This window comes from Pocillopora verrucosa, chromosome 4, assembly GCF_036669915.1.
Source record: "Pocillopora verrucosa isolate sample1 chromosome 4, ASM3666991v2, whole genome shotgun sequence".
NCBI classification, from domain to species: domain Eukaryota; kingdom Metazoa; phylum Cnidaria; class Anthozoa; order Scleractinia; family Pocilloporidae; genus Pocillopora; species Pocillopora verrucosa.
This window is the reverse complement of record NC_089315.1, coordinates 27,868,168-27,888,646: the sequence shown is the minus strand read 5'-3', so window position 1 is coordinate 27,888,646 and position 20,479 is coordinate 27,868,168. Positions and strand designations below refer to the sequence as shown.

The 20,479-nt window shown below is 36.9% G+C and overlaps 3 protein-coding genes across 3 annotated transcripts; all 3 read left to right on the top strand.

Moving 5' to 3' along the window:
* The first annotated feature begins 790 nt into the window (after positions 1-790).
* LOC131774909 (uncharacterized) lies at positions 791-9,042 on the top strand. The gene is made up of 10 exons (XM_059091003.2): positions 791-1,173; positions 1,822-1,905; positions 2,316-2,627; positions 3,051-3,277; positions 3,610-3,787; positions 6,166-6,261; positions 6,880-7,040; positions 7,288-7,456; positions 8,076-8,296; positions 8,746-9,042. Exons 2-10 carry the CDS (start codon positions 1,848-1,850, stop codon positions 8,905-8,907), a joined length of 1,584 nt encoding a protein of 527 aa, XP_058946986.2. The 5' UTR covers positions 791-1,173; positions 1,822-1,847; the 3' UTR covers positions 8,908-9,042.
* Positions 9,043-10,732: 1,690 nt separating this feature from the next.
* LOC136280228 (uncharacterized) lies at positions 10,733-14,036 on the top strand. The gene is made up of 4 exons (XM_066165120.1): positions 10,733-10,895; positions 12,489-12,797; positions 13,080-13,444; positions 13,869-14,036. Exons 1-4 carry the CDS (start codon positions 10,799-10,801, stop codon positions 13,872-13,874), a joined length of 777 nt encoding a protein of 258 aa, XP_066021217.1. The 5' UTR covers positions 10,733-10,798; the 3' UTR covers positions 13,875-14,036.
* Positions 14,037-15,981: 1,945 nt separating this feature from the next.
* Positions 15,982-20,416, top strand: LOC136280229 (pancreatic secretory granule membrane major glycoprotein GP2-like). The gene is made up of 6 exons (XM_066165121.1): positions 15,982-16,032; positions 17,309-17,507; positions 18,686-18,857; positions 19,073-19,212; positions 19,405-19,782; positions 20,276-20,416. The coding sequence occupies exons 2-6, from the start codon at positions 17,444-17,446 to the stop codon at positions 20,278-20,280; spliced, it is 759 nt and encodes a 252-aa protein (XP_066021218.1). The 5' UTR covers positions 15,982-16,032; positions 17,309-17,443; the 3' UTR covers positions 20,281-20,416.
* Positions 20,417-20,479: the final 63 nt, after the last annotated feature.

Sequence of the window (20,479 nt, the reverse complement as noted above, 5' to 3'; positions counted from 1 at the left end):
CCAGTGATGGATGTGAATTTGATACGACAAGAATCTACGCGATAATCTGAAACGACGCGGCCATTTGGTAAAAAAGAAAGCCATGTTTAACTACACGTCAAGCGTGATGCAAGACCTCGATCGTTGAATTATGTAACGCAATTTCGTGAGCGTTGTATTAAATTCCGTTTTAAAAAAATCAGTTAATCATACCCCAATAAAGGCAATATCTTATATACGTAGGAGGTGATACTTCCTTACGAGTTCCGTCGACATGACCACCGTCAAACCATAAGTAGAAGTCGGTTAGACTAAAAGAAATCTTAATCCTTCATTCCAAATGAACATTTTCACCCTCTCAAATGAACAACTTGAAATATTTGACCCTGGGCGCTTGTCGAGATTGCACTAACGTTTTCCACAATTTTTTAATTTTGCTTTAAGTATCGAATATCTACTATCTAACAAATAACTTGCACTCCTGACTAACATGTAACTCTAAACAGAACAAAAAGGGAAATAAAATATCACGCGATTATTTTTTTGTGCCGCTGCCACTTTTTGAGTTATCTTGACTGCTTGCGTTGACACTTTCTTTTAAAGCATATAATGAGACTGAAAGTTAGAACTAGGATAAAATGTCAATCTTTCTTTCGATGATTGTCGTTTCCATCAAAGGCAACGTAGGAATTCCTGACTAGCAGTGATTAAGCGATTGTTCAAAGTGCCGAACGAAACTCTATGCGTGCTACCCGTCCACACTTTCTCGGGTGTGCAGGAAGTCAGTAATAATTTCGCTCCCACCGCATCGTATAGTTTACGGTTAAGCATCACTTCTTGCGTCACGTAACGGATGTACTTATAACAAAGCCTTTTAGCAGCACTCATTCTTGTTCAACGGGCCGTTTAGAAAAGGAAAAATCCTGTTTCCTGGGAGTCAGTAGACAACGAATTGACTTTGAGTATTTAGCGGTTCAGTCCGCCCATCGTACGTAGGACTGAATATCAAAACAAAAATAGACTTTAGGTATCCTTTTACATATGAGTCATCCGAGAACTATACTATATAAATAGGGGGAGACCAAAGCTTACTGATCAAAGACGGTTGGACAAACTTTACGCTGCATTGTTACAAGATTTTTTTTTCAGGATAAGAACTGAGTCAGCCAAGTTGCATCTTGTTTAATTTTCAAGGTAAGGGATTGTATTTCATATTGTTATCAGAAACTTTTTTGGTCGCTCATCAATATTACCTTCTTTTCTCTTGAAGAAGTTAAATCTAACAGTAAAACGCGATATGCTGAATACACACTTGGAAGACAATAACTTCATTGTCAACAGTCTGCCAGTCGAGTGCCACTTTGTATTTATCAGCCTACCTAAAAAGTGGGCGTTCGTCAAAAGCTATGAGCTGTTTATTCAGGCTGAGTTTTATGAGTTTCAAGGCAGTCTGAACAGTTTTATTACCCAAGCCTTTCCTTTGGCGATCATTTCAATGGGGCGATTGAGGCCGAACAATCTGTTTACTTCTCAGCATGATAATCACATCAAATTTATTTTTGCTTGGCCTTTCGTAAAACACAACAACACAATTTTTTTTCAATTTCGTTTTGTTTAGCGTGAATCTCATATGAACCCCTGGATTAACTGAATTTCGTAAAAAATTAAATCGAATCGATTTCTACACGCCTGACTTTATACCTATCTTCAAAATAATTTTTATTTGTAGTACACTTAATTCTCCCCATTTGCGTCATAGTTCCATGCAGTTTAAGCTCTTTTTGCAGTTTTACAATTTTCTAGCTCCAGCAAGAACTGAATAGGTTTTACTTCAATACGCAGACTTCAAGACCCATTTGAGTAAAATAATGATGTACAGCCCACTGACATTTGTGCTGTTTGTTGCCCTGACCTTTCAAAGCACTGGTAAGCATAACTGACTTTTCAATGAATTTACTTGTCAATCATTTAAAGTGCAATGTAACGTGATCAATTAATGAATCATCAAATCATGCGTTGTGATTGGTTTAGGATTTCTTCTGTTCCCGCTAAAATAACAAGTAAATTTTCCCTCTCTCTCTCTCTCTCGACGGATATGACAAACTCAGGCGGAAAACTGATGTACCTTTTTAGCGAGGGCAGATTAAAACAATGATCAATTAACTTGTTGACCTGTAAATTTAGTAAAACTCACAAGATGGTAAGGTTCAATGTTAGAAAATATTCCAAATTTGATCTAAATCGATTTTATTTGCTATTTTATTTGTTATTTATTTACGAAAAAATGACATGTTACATCCTGAATGAAAATGTTACATGGCTCTTTTGATTTGCAGTCGCAATAGAATATTTACGGATTGGTTGCTACAGGGATACTCTGGTAAAGCCAAGACCTCTTCCAGAGCTGATAGAAAACTTCCGAGGTGGTCGAGTAGACTGGAATAATTTGAACAATACCATAGCTGCTTGTGCTGAAGCAGCCAAGAAAAAGGGATATCTTTACTTTGGACTTCAATTTTACGGCGAGTGTTGGAGTGGCCCACAGGCTCAATTGACCTATGCTAGAGATGGTCCTTCCAAGAATTGTAGCAAAGGTGTTGGAGAAGAGCGAGCAAATTTCGTGTACAAGATCAAGCTTTTAGAGAAAGGTGAGCGACTAAGTAAAAGGATATATCAGAATTTCCTCATTTAAATCCTACAAAGAATTTACGAGATGGCGATCATTGTGAAAGAGGAAACAATTTCAAGAGGATAGAATATTCAAGATTTCCGATCCCAGTGATGGTGGCCAATAACTAACTAGACTAATGGTCAGTGGTTTGTATCTTTAAAGAAAGTTATTACCACGACATGCTGCACGAGACCGACCATAACCAAAGAGAAAAGAGACAAGAAAGCAAAAGAAAAATAAAACAACAGCAAAAAGAATAACAACAACAAGCAAAAATAATATGAAGAAGACAAAGAAAAAAGCGATGTCGAAAAAAAAAAATAGAAATGCAAAAGTTATAACAAAGATTATCACTTACAGTTGCTCTTAATAATAACTATCTATTATATTTTTTTCACAGAAAATGAATGCACCACTTATCGTGTTCTGGACTCAGCAGACAGGTCAAAGACAAACGTCAACACTGTCTCCCAAGGAGACAAGTGCGACCATTGGAACTCTGGGTTTGTGAGAAATGCCTGGTACAGGTTCACCGGCGCGGCTGGGCAAACCATGGCGGATGAGTGTGTGCAGGCAGGAAGTTGCCAGACCACAATGGCTGGATGGATGAATGGAACACATCCCAAGGTTTGTTGTGACGTTAAGCCCAAAGGCGTGTAGCTTTGATGTTTATGGATATTATAAAAAGGTATTAGAGTAGACCTTTATATTGTTTGTCATTCGTAATCCTGGGCTGATACAACTCTTACCTTTATCACATTTAGAAAGGGCTGTCACTTCCCTGACATTTCTATCTAAATATTTTAATGGAACCTCTCATTGGAAATACGTTCGCAAGGCATAACCAAAATCAGGCCTTTTTTTAATTGCATCCATTCTCCCCTTCAATCTCTTTGTTCCTAAGGAGGATTTTCATTGCGAATTTCCGAAGTGTTGCTGATTTTTTGTTTTTAATTTAGGTTTTTGATGGAATTCAAAGAAGAAAAGCTTGTTTTAGCTCGGAAAGTAATCCTTATAAACGCCAGAATAATAACTGTTGTGAACGCCAGATTTATATTCACGTCAGAAACTGTGGTGAATTTTATGTCTACAAGCTTCCAAGCACCCCCGGCTGTTTTCTTCGATACTGTGGGAGCGGTAAGCATTTAGATATTATCTACACATAAATATTGATTTCAATTAAGGTTAAGTTAAGGTTGTTGTTAAATCAGCTCGTTTGTACGATCAGTAATAGGATTTGGGAAGCAAATAATTTTTTGTTTCGTAAATGTTGATATTAACTGGTTCATTCATAAATTCGTTCGTTCGTTTGATAATGTATTTTTCATTATTTATTTATTCATTTACCACTTATCTATCTGCCTTATTGTATATTCATTTACATATCTATTATAATCTTGCAGGTGTCAGCCAGAACAAGAATGCGTGATTGCTTGGAGTGGCATTAAATGATTGTGCCTCGCAAAAAAAATTTTTTTGGTAAAGCTTTGGAAGATTAAATAACAATTTATACTGCATCGCTTTGAATTGACAAAGAAACAAGCTGGCCGAACATAAACAGCGAAAAAACTTAAAAAATTAAAAGAGACTTGGTCAGTATCTCTGTGGCGAATGAATTATTTTTTGTTGTTGTTATTTACTAGTCTTAGAAGACTTCAAAAGCTAAATGTGTTGTGAAATGATTTACCGAGAGGATTTAGAGCATTCATTTTTAAGTTATAACTATGATTCGACATAAGGAGGAAAAGAAAATTATAATGTTTTAGGTATTACTTAATTTATATTTTGACGAAATAAACAATGTAAAAATATAATTGCCGATGTTCTAAGTATTTTGGCGCTATTGCCATCATCTCCGGTGACCTTCTGTGTTGGGGGTGATAGCGATATCGTTATTCTTGGGTATGAAAATAGGGGGTTCGCCATGTTGGTTGTCGGATAGAATTGAATCACTTTTTTGTTAGTCGGACTTAAAAAAAAATTTTGATCTTTGTCGCTTGTTAATAAATTCCAGTTAATGATTAAACATGCAAGTTGATTATTCATCTTAGTTAGTAACAGAAACCACTCTAGAAATGAGCCCAGGCCTCACCCTTAAATTTAAAGTGGCTACTTCCTGAGTTAAAATGCTCTTCTTTCTGAATACAAATACCCACAGCGTTGAACTATGTGGGATGTCGTTTAGTGTTTCCATGTCGCTATTTCTAAATTTCACTTTGCATTCTCACAGTAGCTGTAGTCAGTTATATTTTTCGCCTTTTTTCGCAAGTCGGTTAACCCCATACAGGCCCTCTTATCTTAGGGAGCTCAAATGCGCTATTGCTCTGTCTGGTAATGTTATCTTTAAGGAGTCACTCAGGGAACTGAGCCTTAGCGAGACGACCAATGTTTTCGGTTGATGGACGAAAAAATTGTGTCTCGGAAATGCAATATTTAATGTAATATTTTCGTTTTATATCAGCTCCAAAACTCCAATTCCGGGCTTCTCTATCGTCATTTAACAGACTTTTGATTCCAAGGTTTCCTAAAATCAGTCTTATTTTTAGTGTCAACATCTTTGAGGTGAAATGTTTTAACACTCCTCATTATTCGAGTCACTGTTTTTCGCTTGCCTAAATAAATTCCAATTACTTTCAGCTTGCCTCTTTCTAGTTGAAATTCAGTGCTTTGCCATTTTAGCCGAGAATTTTACTCTCTTCTCTTTGACAAGGAGGTACTCATCTTTAATGCCATAGAAGATGTTATACCAGGCGTCGACCATGTCAGTAGTGTCCTCGAAAGCGCACAATCCCAGGATACCTTGTCCAACGATGAAACAAATTGCTTATTATTAAGACTCCTTAAATCTCGACAGGTTATTGTTGTAAGTTGATCTTCATTGCTCCTTGCGCATTTAAATCTCCTGGTAACAATGTTACAATAATTGGAAGGTATCGGATATCCCAGAGGACATAAACTTTACATTGTGAAGTCACTCCGGGTGACTGTACCGTATGTGATCAAGACAGCAATTTTGCGTGACACAGGCCTGGTAATTTCATGGACGGGTTAAATTAGTCGTTTTCGTGCTCTTTCCGGATCTTAGCAGGACGTTTTGACAATTGTTATTTCCCGAATTATCTATTTTAGTGTAATGCCCAATTACAAATCGTTGGTAATAAGATGGCATCCTAGAACAATTTTGAACGCCGCATACGTGAGACGTACACGGAAATTACCTTTACAAACATGCAATTTTTGCATTTAATTTGAAAAATTCTTGAAAGGCTCCATAAAAACCGGAGGTAGCTTACCTTTTAGAGCATATGCCAATGTCTTTACCCAGCCTGTCATATGACATTCACACGTAACCAGTCAATATTTTCTGTTTTTACAATTTAAATCAGCCTCGCTGAGAATTTGACGTCACTTTTTTTAGTCGTCGAAGAAAGGTGGCTCACCCATGTGATTCCGAGTAATTGTTTCTATCATTCTCATTTATTTCCCCTTTCAACTAACTGGGGTAATTACACAAGGAGCATCGACATTATCTTTTTCAGTTTTGTACGTTCTGAACATGGTTTTCAAGACTATCGTTTGCGTTCTGCTTGCGAGTCAAGTATTCAGCATCGGTAGGTCTCTTCCTATATTTATTCCATCGTTTGAGGATGCTCTTCTTAAATATTTCCAAATTTTTTAGCCGGAAACCGATTTTTTATTTGTTCTGCTCATTGCATACTCCATGGGTTTTTTTCTGTGTTCTGTAATCGAGAATTTCGAGTTTTCGGTTAGATTTTTCATTCGATAAGAAAAGAATCGACAACTGAACTAGCTGCTTCATGGTGGAGCCTATTCATTAATTTTTTTTGTTTCAGGTTATTTTATCTCTCCTCTCTAAAGTTCTCCTTGATGAGAGTCCACTATTTTCTCTGTCAATTTTCCATTCCCTCAATATTCCAAAGAGTTTTTGACCAAACAAAACGAGTTTCTCACCACACTTATTGGATATTTCATAGTACCCTTGGCTTATTACTTCTCCTCTTTGCTTGTGCTACTTTTTTGTTTAATTTACGTCTGATTCTTCTTAGTTGTTTTAATTTTTTTCGTTTTGTATCTTTTTTTAAAATTCTTTATTTTTACTGATCCCAGCATGTTTCGGGATCTTTTGCGCTAAAATCACTCATGGTCATGTAGAAAAGTCACTCCTAAATGAAATAACTTACAATTTGTCGGTCATTTCTTGTTTACAGACGTCATAGATTACGTACCCGTCGGATGTTACAAGGACATACGCTTAAATAGGGCCTTGCCTACTTTGCTCGCAAACTACCGCGTGAAAAACGCAAAATGGCCAGATATCTTGGACTGGACTGATTTGGAAAACTCTGTCATTAAAAAATGCGCCACTAAGGTGTGCCTGATTATTATTGTTGACATTGTTGTCGTTGTTGATGTTTTTCATAATAGTTGCAAAGAAAAAAAAATGGCGAAGGTACTTGCACAGACATCTCTCTTAATTCGCCACGGTACTTACGGTCGTCTTGGTAACTTTATTTTCTTTCTACGCATACAGCTCTGTAAGAAGCCTGTTACACTGAACTGACGTTTTTCAAAGTTTTATACGAGAAATATGACGAGCATTTTTTTGTCCTATTCAGGCTAAAGAGAGGGGCTATTCATTTTTCGGGATCCAATTCTATGGAGAGTGTTGGAGTGGATCAGCAAGTCAAAGTACCTATGCTAAACACGGTTTATCAAAGAGATGCACCACGGCGGCTCCATATGTGGGGAAGGATCACGCCAACTTCGTTTACATGCTTACTGAAGGTTAGCACTTACTAGGAAAGATTTACATTGATGCTTGTTGTACTTGTGTACATATGTAAGCGACTAATTGATTACTGGAACTGATTCTCCTCCTATTTCGGTTAATCCACATGTGGCGGGTGGATTAAAGTCCATTGTACCCAGCCGTTACACGGAAGGCACGTGCTTTAGTCAAGTCAAAGCCTTGTTTCCCTATTTTCATTAATTTTTTTTGTTATTCTTGTTGCTTTCAAAGAACTGTTTGTTCTGTTTTTTACTTATAAAGGTCGATTTGTCTTCTTTATCTTTTAATACTGTGCCGAGTTGGACTCAAACGAACTTTTGCTCAAGACCTCGATAGTTAAAAATTTTGTTTTCATGGGTTTGATTTTGTGCGTGAAGTATTATTGCGCGAAATATTATTAAACAACATCATAGTAAGAGTCACAGACAACGGGCGAAAGAAAAAGCAAACGAAGAAAATAGATTACAGGTAGGTACGCGTGCGGTCTAGCACAATTGTCATCGCAATGTTGTACGGTTTCGATACTAAAGCGTCCTTACGCAATTTTGTAACAGTATACCAATATTTTCTCTTTTGTTTATACTTCATGCAAATTCTGCTGTTGTTCTTATGCAGAAAATGAATGTAAAAGCTACAAAATTTTTGACGACGCCTCCCGATCTCAGTTTCATGTAACTAACTATGGACGCCCTATTAGATGCGACAATGGACAGTTGGATGAAAACCGCTGGTATAGATTTACTGGCCGAGCAGGTAGTGCCATGGCAGACCAATGTGTCCCATCCAGCAGGTGTCAGACGTTTGGTACAGGATGCTACAGCGGATCTTATCCTCAGGTAATCCTCAGTTTAAATTTGGATTATCTCTTTGTTTCATATTGGCCCATGATTTTTCGTGACCATCTGTATAACGAGGGAGTGGCTTGTTTACTCAAAGTAAAATGTCAACACTTGAGAAATGGTCAGGTAGCAGTGGTAACTATATCATCCACTACCACTCATTAGTCAAAAGTAGTCAATTCATTTCGCTTGGGGCATTCTTTTGAAGAGAAGATCTCTTCACCTTTAGATAAACATTTATTGACCAAAGCATCTATTCCACACTTCATGTTGAAAGTTAATGAACTAACTTGCAATAACTCCAAACTTTGTATCTCTGTCAGTCGTATTCCTTGTTAAGACAAATTCAAACCAAACCAATGGAATGATCACTAGGAATGCCATATCAATACGCATTAACCAGTTTCCATCTATTTTCTTTCTGGTTTTTTTTTTGTAAATTGAAGGTTTCAGACGGAATTCAAGAAGGAGATGTTTGCTTCAAATGGGATGGCAATTGCTGTAGCAAAAAAGTCAACATTCGGATTCGAAACTGTTCATCTTTTTTCGTTTACAAGCTGAACAACAAGATCAGCTGCCAGTATGCATATTGCGGAAACGGGCAGTGATTAGGAGAGGTCTTCAGTAATGAAACGGGTAGTGAACTGACCCACTGTATCAGCCAGTCATTTTTAACATTATTATCTGCTCAACACAGCTGATATCAAGATAACATATTCATTTATAACATTCTATCAAGGTTTTAAATTTGTGACCACCCTTTGCCTTATCAATGTCGCCTTTTAAAGCGATAACACGTTCCCCTGACCTTGCATATATCATTTTCGTATTTGTTTTTACTACCTCCCTCTTCATGCCTTGTTGTATCCCGAAGGTCAATCACAATCACCTGTTACCTTCTTTAATCACTTATGTGTCCTTTCCGTCTTTCCGTGATGCAGTACAATTCACCTTCCATCCCTCTTTTCCCTTCCCAATTGCGTTTTACTTTTCAAATCAAGGTGTGTTTTCCCGCGCCTTTCCTTTTAGTTCGCAGTTGAAGTTTCTTGAACGAAGGGGTAGGTTTGTAGAGAAACTGTGGGATTGCATCGCTGGAAGAGCATAACAGGGTAATTTAGTATTATCAAACGAGTTGATAATGTAAATTGGCCACTGTAAAAAGTTTCAAAGCTGACGTTAAGAGCGTTAGCCCTTTGTCAGAGCGAAGGCCATTCGCTCTGACGTATTGACTCTCGAAACGTCAGCATTGAAACTTTTTATGGTGGCCAATTTACGTTATCAACTTAGTTGATAATATTAAATTATCCTGAAGTTTCTTGAGCTTTATTTTGTGTTGCTTAGATCATTTTTTTCCCCAGTATTCCTCAGTGCAAACTCCACTGAAAATGTTTACAATTTCCATTGATGGTCATGGTCGTTTCTTCGTCCGACAATTCAATTGTATCAATTTTTTCTCGGTAATTGCTTCATTCACGGCTGAAAGATAGCTTTATAGAGTCGGAATTGAAAACATTTCTGCCAAAAAAATTGGCCGTTGGCCGAGAAAAATTGACAAATTTCAATGATTAGTCGTAAAAAAAAGTTAACCATAAAAAAAAAGTTCTAGTGATTACAATGGAAATATATCAACTGTTAGCCGTAGATTGGCCAAAATTTTTAACCGTAAGCCGTAAAATCCATAAACTCACTGGGACCCTCGTTTAAACATAGCTACCCACTGTGGACAAACATATTCGTTTCAGAATTAAGAATATTTACTCGTGAATGCATTGCATTTTGACGAAGAAATTTCGGCGTATTGAGTGCTAGTCGCAAAGTGAAAAAGCGAATTTCCGTTCAGATTATTAATGTTGATTCTTCAGGTTAACAGACATAGTTTGCTTACGATGAGTAAAAACGTGTCCGGTTCATCTGTGTCCGATTTTAATGTTTTTAATAAAGTTTGTTTCCACAGCTGAGGCGGACTGTCTGTCAGAATGGCTTTGTTATTCACATCCAACCACTCTGTGGCCACTCCTCTGTCAAAGATTATATTAGCGAAAGAAAAGGAACATATCTCAAAAATTCATGTTCTAACGTAAAGAGTTAACAAAACAATATTGATGATGATGATCAGCTAGGCTAATAATCACCGCGGTTTTGAGTTGTTATTTTCAGTCCTCAGAACAAATTTTTCAGTATTCAGTCAAATTTCTACCATTTGATTAAATAAAAACGCTATAAGGGTGACATCGACATGTGCCACGGAACATTTGGAGTGCTTAGTCAACAGTATGTTATTAGCAGCTGTCGTGTTGACACTTTCAAGATCTCTTTGTAAAACTAACTTCTTTCAATGCTCTCTAGACAATGTCAACTACAAAAATACTGTGGCAATCTAAACAATATTGTGTTGGCGGTTTTGTTTGTTGATCATGTTCGAGTTGAACAAAATAAAATCGGTTTGAAGGCGCAAAAAGGATCAGACCTTGACAGAGCTTTGTTGCAGCCCAAAGAACAATGATCACGCCTCAGTTTCTTCTGTTGCAGTTCTTCCTTAGTTGTTTAATAGCGGCAGAGGAGAATGAGAAAATTAATTTATTCCGAGATGAAGAAGGTAAAGACTATTGATAGCACTGTGCGTAAAAGAAAAAAATGATAATCTTCGAGATAAAAAGCATGCGCGCTTTCTTCAAGAAACTTTAGTTTAACCTTAGAATTTTAATCTTACGCAGCACGATTCTGATTCATAATATATACGTAAATAGCCAAAGGACTTTAAACCCCAAGAACAGTCAAAAAGTTCAAAATGGAGAGCTTTCCTTTGTTTCGAAATAATCTTTACTTGTATGAAACTGGTCGTTGTAGATGTTTTACCACGTGCTTACTAAAAACGACTCCTGTTTAAATGCAGTTGACGATCTGTTTTTGTTTTTACGCTAAACTCTCTTTCGTTTCTACATTACCGATAACTCTTTCCTGTGTGGCTAATCAATTTACGAATTATACCTTTAAAAATTCATAAATTGTCCAATGCGATCCATCCACCCAAGTGACCAGCGTTAAACGCCAGAGGGATGAAACTAGTTTCATAAATTTCATCTATGGCGCTCGTAAATTTCTTTTCTAGTCAAGTTACAGTTCAGTGGCTGGTGTGTGTTAGCTTTCTTTAATGTAATTTTTTTCTTTTTTTTTCAAAAAACATTCCAACGAGGGTATATTCGGAAAAATTATCTGCCGGGGTTCTTCCAAACCGAAGTTAATTTGGATAGCAATCAGATTTTCATTCAGTCTCTGTATTTGTTCAAAAGATTCAATGCCTTTTCTTTTTTGCTTATGTCATATTACAGGTTACATGGTATTTCTTTTCAAATATGATAGGATGGCATGTTTTGATAGCAATATGTATTCAGCAGCTTCCCTGCGGTTGGCAGTTTTTCTTCTCCTTTGTTATGACATGTTATCTAAAGTAAGAAAGCTAACTAAAGTAATGAGTTTCGCCACGTAGTTAAGCTTGGCATCGTGAATATTTTGAGAAACATTTTTTTTCTCTAATGAAGTTAACTCTGATAGTAAAAGAGACAACCAAAGATTGTTAAATAAGGATGGCTTGGGCTGGAAGGAATTAAAATGGATTGATAATGAGGATGAGGAAATTTAAAATACAGATTGAGGAACCACACAAGGCAGACTAAAACTCCTTTGATATATGTTGCAACTGGTGGATCATCTCGCTGAGGAAATTTCAATACCAAATGTCACTGTAACTTATAAATGAACCAGTCAAACTGCGAGGCTTATAATGTGACAAAGAGCATCGTTGATAGACCAATATTTATATTATTTATACCTTTACTGGGGCCCGTTTCCTCAAAAGTCCCGGTAACTAAACGGATCCAAAGCCGTATTTTAAAATCAAAATTTTAAGAATAGAGAAGCATGTTCTGGCAAACGAACCAGTCCATGTTGTTTTTCTAGCTGATAGTTTCATTGCATAATTTTCAAAATTTTTGTGACCCTCATCTTGAATGAACACAGAACCACTTTACGAGCCCGTTAAGTTACCTGGGCCTTCGAGAAACGGACCCCTGGAACAACCAATTTTTTTCAGGGGCGATGCTATATCCATAAAAAATCATTAGTTTCTTTGTTTGTTTATATGCGTATTGTTTTTGTCTTGACAATTTTGTTTTGTTTTCGAATATTCTAGACTTTCATTACGAACCAATTGGTTGTTTTGGGGACAAATTGGACGTACCAAGGCCACTACCCCTTCTAGTCAGGAATTATCGCTCCAGGCCCTATCGAGTTGATTGGAATAACATTAATAACACGATACAAGCCTGTGCCAAAGAAGTAAAAAAGGCCGGCTATGTGTACTTTGGTCTTCAGTTCTACGGTGAATGCTGGAGTGGACCACATGCACATTTGACTTATGACGAGGATGGAAAGTCGACCCGATGTGTAAATGGTGTTGGAAAGCGAATGGCTAATTTTGTGTACCGGCTCGTTTTTAAAGGTGATAGTTTTTGCCACAGCTGATAGAGAACATTTAATTTTGATGAAGTGTCATAGAACGTAACCCAAAGCGATCACCGCGGCCAATCCTAGATGTAAGGATAATCGGACAAGGAACGAATAAAATCCGAAATTAAAGCGGAGAAAATAGATTTTTTGAAACGCAGCAAGACTCGACTGAAAAGGGATTTTTATCAAGTTATTTCCTTAGCATTGACTTATCGAAGCGCTGTTGCTGTACGAGTTAGTTATTTGCTCTCTTGCAAACTTTGTCTTTTTCCAGAATGTAAAGAATACCGAATTCTTCAAGCACCAGACCGGTCGATTCATCACCCTTACACCCCTTCTGCTCCGTGCGATTTCAATCTCAAGCCTTCGTGGTATCGATTCGAAGGCCGTGCGGGCACAGCTATGGCCAACAGTTGCCCCAGTAGGTTCAAATGCGGGACCATCGTACCTGGATGGCTAAACGGGCCACTTCCTTCCGTTCAAGATGGAATTGTGTCTCGAGAAATTTGCTTTAACCAAGACAGAAACTGCTGTTTCACGTCCACCCAAGCTAAAGTTCGTAATTGCGCAGGATTTTACGTCTTCTATCTTCCATCGGCGCCATATTGTCAGTTGAGATACTGTGGCAACGGAAGAATAGTAAGTTACAACATCGATCAATTTGTTTATTGGTTTTTTTTTCTTTCCTCGCGTTACTTTCTCTTTGATTTCTTTTGAGTCCTTATATTTGTTTATGTTTGTTGAGGTGTTTTGCCAAATGTAGTTATGGGCTAAACCGCATATTTACGCTTGCTTAGAGAATGTATTTCATGGGTGTTTAACATTTTGTTCTGGCTTTCAAGAAAGAAACTCTAGTAGTTTAAGTAGTTCACGTGTCCTTTTTTTAAATAGTCTCGCCGGTCAAATGAGGTTCGAATCCGATATCATATGTAATTTGACAAGAATCACAACTGCGTTTTGGGATTGATACAAGGCTTTAATGTAATATGGTGTTATGAGAAACTTAATTTCGAACCGTTTGAAAATGTTTAGACTAATAATTTGTTTATTTATATTCTTTTAGGGCTGACGATCCCTGTATAATGCATAGGACTCGCATAGGATGTGATACTCAAAGAAGTAAATTATTGGCTTGGAATTTTTGTTTTCATTTTTTTCTTTTTTCATTCATTTATTTATTTATCTATTTTAGTGAATTTCATAAAACAGAATAAAGTTGCTGTTGAAATGGGACGGTTTATCTTCATACGATGCAAGCACAAGTCCCCTCGCAATAGCCCGTTTGCTACTAAACTAATTTTTAAGTTACTATTTTGCTTCCCCTGTAATCTATTTACGAATTAGCTTGGCTGATTTGCATCGTTTTCCTATCAGTGCTGCCTCGCGGTCCCGGCGGAAGATAATGAAAATAAAGCTTGGCAATCAAGGTATTTCATTAGATATGTGTATAAGAACGTTCAGAAATCTGCAATCCTGCTCATAAACCAACAAAATATTCGCATCAATGACAATGTGACACCCTTTAAAATAGAGACGTAGAGGAGAATTCGGTTTTACCATCAAAAAAAAAATTAAAGCTTGAATTTTTCGAAAGCACAATCAGATGACAGAACAATATAATTCGACAACGATGTTTGAAAGACCATCAAAAATACATAGTTGCGGAAACGCTTTGAAGGACTGTTATACACTTCTGAAATAGACAAGTGGTACAGTCGTAAGTGTGATAGCTACGCCGATGATAAGCCCATGAAATGAGAGCAGAACGTAAAATGTAGTACTCATTTAATCCGGCAATATTTTTGGATTTATTGCTGTTTCCTGATAGATGTACGTTTATGATACCTGTGCTTCAAATATATGCAGTTTATTTTTGGCGTATCTTTACTTTCACATCGTAAAGACCCTACCTCGAAATTTACCGTGATTACAAGGCAAGCAATAGTTAGTTACGAACATGAAGTAAAGTGCTAGATCCCTCAAAACAAACTTGAAAGAAGTGATCATTACAAGTATACATTTCTCTCAGTGTTATTGTCGATCTGATTCCAATTGAAGAAAGGCTAACGCTCACGTTACGATCTATAAAACCAAATGATCCGATAAAAATTTATTTTCAAAGATAAAATCCTCATAAAATGGTGGTAAGAAAAAACGGTTAAAATTGACAGGTATGTATTTATAAACATATACCTTTCCGTAAACAGATGGACGCTTCCCACTTAGCTATTTAATCGAAAAGAGTGTTCTTTTCGGAAACTAAATTATTGTATTTATTACTATATAGTCATATTCAAAGCTGCTTGTGAAATCACAAAGATTAGCTTAAATGATTTACATTTCAAAAGCTAGTTTTAAATCAGCGTCATATTTGATTATATACAAATAAATGAAAAAGAAAACCATTGACTGGAAAATTTCTCCGAAACTTTCTCGAGACTTCTGAATTAATTATTCGGTTTTATAGACTGAGAAGATGATGTAAGTTGGCCTCTGTGAATAGTTTCTAAGGCTGACGTTTCAGTGTCAGGTCTTCGCTCTGACGAAGAGCTAACGCAGGAAACATTTTCTCTTTATATACTATACAAAAATACTCTTTGCGGCGACCAATTTACATTATCAACCCAGCTGATAAAACCAGATTATCCTGAAATGCCTTTATCGACGCAGCGCCACATTTTAGCCAGAACAGTATCCCCTTAATTCATTTATGCATATAATGTATTATATTTCATCTGACTTCATTTTATTTGTAATGACATTTCAGTTTGTAGCTCGGATACAGGCAGAACATAATGGCTAATTTCTAGGTTTTTTTTTCCTCAAGTTGGTCTCATTTCGGGCGAATTTCTGTATTAAACCCTCCAAAGAATCTTTTATTATGCTTTATGAAAAAAGAATCCTCTTACCCTCAGTAAGTTAAAATGGTAAATGTGATGTATTGCAATATTGAGAACAATAATTACTGCAGGTCTAATTAATATGTTTGTTCCGAAAGGCGGGAAATTCATGTCGCATCTTTTGATTTTCTTTATCATATAGATAATCGCTACCACGCGGCAAGCGATGGAGTCTTCACTTTGTTCAAGTACATTAAAATGTTTGTTTTACAGCTGTTAAGTTCTTGAGATAATTCAATAATTGGAATTATATAACCATTCTTAAGGAACAAGTTGGGCATTTTACCGCGTCCTTTTTTAAAGAGGGAAAGAGCATCGAGGAAACAGGTTAGCATAACTTCGCCTTAAGGTGTTCTCTGCGTATCTATAGGTAATATAGAATCATGGCAATTTAAGAATGCAACTAGGATTAGTGAATTCATTGCGCAATACACGTAAATAATTTTTTTCCTGTATACTTTAATTGCGGCCTTTTTAAGTTTCTGATTAAGAAAAAAATTCGATGCGAAACAGCTAAATCACTAAGACCTTGCCACCTATTGTTAACTGTCCTAAACGAGCCTCTCTAAAGGCCGCACTTCTGGAAATTTTTTTGAAATCTCTGAAGAAAAGGATTCCGCTTCTCGTCACTTCAAATTATTTAGAAAAAGAGCAGGAGAAAAAAAGAGATTATGTTCCAGTTTTTGCTCCAATTCGTTTTAGCATGAAAAAAACTTGGGTCATGCATACCCTGTCCATATTCCATCAATAGCAAAAAGTCCTAGGTGTGTAGCTTTAAAAAGTTTAATGCAATCGCTGTAAGAGGGTTAACATATGATAGATTTTTTTTTTGCAAAGATTTTCTTCTTTTTGGGAGTAAAAAGGGAAATGATAATAATAATAATAATAATAATAATAATAATAATAATAATAATAAAGCAACGTCAACAACAGTAAACCAGACCAAACAAAATAAAAGTAAAAGAAAGAAACAGTTGAACAATTGAAAACAGTAAGAAAACACCTAAACAGTAGAAGGAAAAAAAAAAAAAGGCTTAGAAAAGTGACAGTGTTAATCGTGACAGCAAACCTAGCTGAGACAAAACCTTTTAATTTTTTGATTTTTAAGGTTTTTCTTCCTCTGAGCGTTATCTTAACCAAAACTGTATTCTATCTTATCTTTCTGGAAAAGCGTTACACAAGTGAAGCTGATCCGTAAGCTAAGTGAATACTCTCTCGGCCATCGCAAGACAAAGAAACATTTAGATCGATGGTTTGAACTAAATCACTGAGAACGCCAGAAGTACTTTGTGATCAGTGTTGTTTAGACTATTATATTTGCTTAGTATAACAAAGCTTTGCGATTCAAGCTAAGATTAAGATTAGGGCAATCTATTCATTGTTTACTTGGTGGGCTGGCAAATGACAAGAAACTTCATGAGCATTGAGTATTTAAGTTTTTTAAAAAAGTACCACGCTTAAAGTTCTGTGGCAGATCGGATTTGACGCAAAGCGCAGTAGACTTCAACTTTAAACAGTTAGCTGGAACTCATTTAATTGAAATTGTGGTAAGTTATATCACTGATCGTTTACGGAAACATGATTCTTCTATTCTCTCTATCAGAATTAATTTTAAAAGGTTTGCTGTCAGCTGACAAGTTACCCACGACCCACACCGACATTTAACACCTGTCACCGTCTCTACGTTACCCTCAAGCCACGATTTAAAGAAAGTAAATCCCGCTACAAGGAAGAAAATATGAATTTACTAGTCTTATGCTCTGTATTTCTCCTGTACTTTGGATATTACACACGCTGTGCAGGTCTGTAATGAATCTTACTTCAGATTTTTTTTTAATCAAATGCCTCTAGTTTGATTCGATTCAAATCACTCGGAAACAGAACCATCAGTGCTGCCTGTTTTGACAGAATTGGGAAGTAAGCATACTCTTCAAAAAAAAAAACACTGATCCGGAAATTGTTTTGCTGTTTCATCCTGGGGTAAATTAACTCTCTAAACTCTCTATAGCCTGTCAGACGTTTCTTTTCGGCTGTTTTCTCCGTGATTGCATTGACTATTTTAGAATTTCGCTACGTTTCCTTTAAGCATTTGAGAGCTATCATTTTCTTCTTAAGAGAATTGATAAAGCTCATTGCTAAAAATTCTAAAGAAATACATGCTGCCCTGAGCTGATGAACTCTAAGGTATGGGTTCAACTTACTAACCACAGCTAGTTGAGACATTTGCATGACAAAATTATTTTTCCGACAGCTAGTCTGAAATTCACTGATTGTCAATGGCTAACCTTCAATTGCCATGTTTCCGTTTCTCCTCCATTTAGTAAGAGCATAGAGAATTATTGGTCTTTCCTTTTTTTTTTTTGTAACTTGAGAATATTCGGCGGCAGTGCTAAGTTGCATATGCCAATTTATCCCATTAAACAAAAGCAGTTAAAATCTTACGATTTTGTTTGCATTCACGTGGACAATTTATTCAGAACGCGTATGAATAGCAAAGTCGGCTTACAATAGAATACTGACATTTTACAGACGCTGACTAAAGGACAACTCAGTAGGCAAAAGGAACCCTAAAATTTGGGAATCTGACAGTTTTCTGATATTATACTTCCAGCCATTTTTTTGATTTAAAAATTAAAGACTCACTCGAAGCTAAAACCTGTGTCTGGAATGGAAAATAAATAAATAATAAAATAAACTATTGATTTCTTAAGATCGATGTGTGTCTTTTCACAGTTCAGATTGTACAGTTACAGTTAAGACAGTATTCTCGGTCTATTCATTTTCCAGCATAAAGAATTTTTAGTTTTCCTGAAAAAACAAGAAAGGGAAACGTGAAACCAAGAGAAAAAAAAGGTAATAATATGATCTCCTAATGTAAGTTGGTAAAAAAACAAGAGCAATTCCAACGAGTTGCCAGTGAACACTTTTCCAGTCGAGTGGAGAGATCACGAATGATTTTCCTTTCTTCTTTTCCTCTCAGATGCATCTCAATATGTCAAGGTTGGCTGTTTTAGGGACAAGTTGAGTCCAAGAGCTAGAGCTCTTCCCGAACTATTAGCAAATTATCGAGGAAATATCAATTGGAACAATCTGATGGAAGTGGTTGAGAAATGTGCAAAGAAAGCGAAAGAAAAGAATTACATGTATTTCGCGTGAGTACTAGTCAGGGATATCACTTATACCTGAGAGACCATAGACTGCAGAAAAATTTAATCGCAAGATGCAGGAGTATTCTATCCACAGTCTTCAAAGCTCATAAAACAGATGCAGCATCCTTTCAAGTGGTTGTTTCAAACAATCTTTTTCAGGGTTGTCAGCTTCCACGAATTCTGATTCTTTAGTTAATTCAAAGCTTTTTTTGTCTTAGAATTCAATTCTACGGGGAGTGTTGGAGTGGTGCCACCGCTCCTAAGACATACGACCGCTATGGAAGATCTTCTCCGTGTACGTCTAAATCTGTAGTTGGTACAGCACTCACCAATGTCGTCTACAGATTTGCAGGAGATGGTTCGTAGAATAATCGCCTCATCGTACTATTTGTGTGTCAGTTTGTCTGTCTTTGGTTAGTGGGCCCTTTAATAACCAGTCCTATTGTTATGTGTTACCGTAATTTAATTAGAGTCGTCGATGTTCATGCATTGTTAGCACTGAAGGTGAGAACACTCCACTGAAGAGTCAAGTATTCTTCCCTTTCTGCAGAACAAGAGTGCGTCAAATACAAGGAGCTAAACAAAGTTGATCGCTCGGAGTCATCACGCCTACCCAGTGGAACTGCTCCTGCCTGCGATAAGAAACTCAAGCCTGGGTGGTACCGTTTCCAAAAACCCGCTGGGAATCTAATGGCTTCTAAGTGTCTTCCGTCGGCGAGATGTGGAACAGTGGTTACGGGATGGCTGAGCTCCCCACATCCAAAAATGACTGATGGCATTGTTAATGGGAAAGTATGCTACAGTTGGAAATCAGACTGCTGTAAATGGGATCAAGACATCAAGCTTAGAAACTGCGGTAGATTCTATGTCTATAAATTAGCGGGTACACAGGCTTGTCCCATGGGCTTTTGTGGAAGTGCAGCATCGGGTAAGTTTTACGATTAAAGACTGTTCATATTTTCTCGTGCCCACATCACCTCATGTCATATTTGTGCAAATATCTGATATCATACTCAGGTTTCAAGTTGGAGCTGAGACAAAATCAGAAGTCAAGTATTTGTCGGTTTATGGAGGTCCCACCACATTGCAAGTTCGCCCACTACCTCATTTGCGAGTTCTCTCTCTGAAACGAAACATGTCCGCCCCCACCTTTACCAATTTCCTCCGCCCTCCATTACTAATGCGTCAATTCATTTCCTTAAGCAGAACATATTCCTTTTCGAAATCATAACATGTTCCAATCTACAAATTACTCATTCCGAAAGGTCACTGGGTGATACACTCTTTATCTTTAATAAAGTCCTAACAGCGAGGTCCCACATTAGTGCTAAATAAATCTAACATACTTAATGGTCATAGTACTTTAAAGTTTTTCATAGAAAACTGACTTTTATCCCGTTTTTTTCTATTTATATCGGCAGTTTAACGGTGTTTGAAGACCTAGGACGCTTTGACACAAGGAAAAGAGTGGAGGCTAAGTCGAGCGTGAATTTTATTTCAGTGTTAGGGTTCCAATTGTCAAAAGATATTGAAATCATGAAATAAAAAAAAAAAGGTGTGCGTATCTTTAGTCCGCTCTTCAGCTACTTGACCTACTGCTTCAGGCGCGCCATCCCTTTTATCTT

Bases quoted from the DNA above. Each gene is read 5' to 3' on its own strand.
- LOC136280228 (XM_066165120.1), top strand. From the start codon at position 10,799: ATGATCACGCCTCAGTTTCTTCTGTTGCAGTTCTTCCTTAGTTGTTTA. The intron at 10,896-12,488 runs GTAAAGACTATT...CGAATATTCTAG, and splicing joins TTTATTCCGAGATGAAGAAG to ACTTTCATTACGAACCAATT. The intron at 12,798-13,079 runs GTGATAGTTTTT...GTCTTTTTCCAG, and splicing joins GTACCGGCTCGTTTTTAAAG to AATGTAAAGAATACCGAATT.
- LOC136280229 (XM_066165121.1), top strand. From the start codon at position 17,444: ATGAATTTACTAGTCTTATGCTCTGTATTTCTCCTGTACTTTGGATAT. The intron at 18,858-19,072 runs GTGAGTACTAGT...TTTTTGTCTTAG, and splicing joins AAGAATTACATGTATTTCGC to AATTCAATTCTACGGGGAGT. The intron at 19,213-19,404 runs GTTCGTAGAATA...CCCTTTCTGCAG, and splicing joins CTACAGATTTGCAGGAGATG to AACAAGAGTGCGTCAAATAC.
- LOC131774909 (XM_059091003.2), top strand. From the start codon at position 1,848: ATGATGTACAGCCCACTGACATTTGTGCTGTTTGTTGCCCTGACCTTT. The intron at 3,278-3,609 runs GTTTGTTGTGAC...TTTTTAATTTAG, and splicing joins TGAATGGAACACATCCCAAG to GTTTTTGATGGAATTCAAAG. The intron at 6,262-6,879 runs GTAGGTCTCTTC...TCTTGTTTACAG, and splicing joins GAGTCAAGTATTCAGCATCG to ACGTCATAGATTACGTACCC.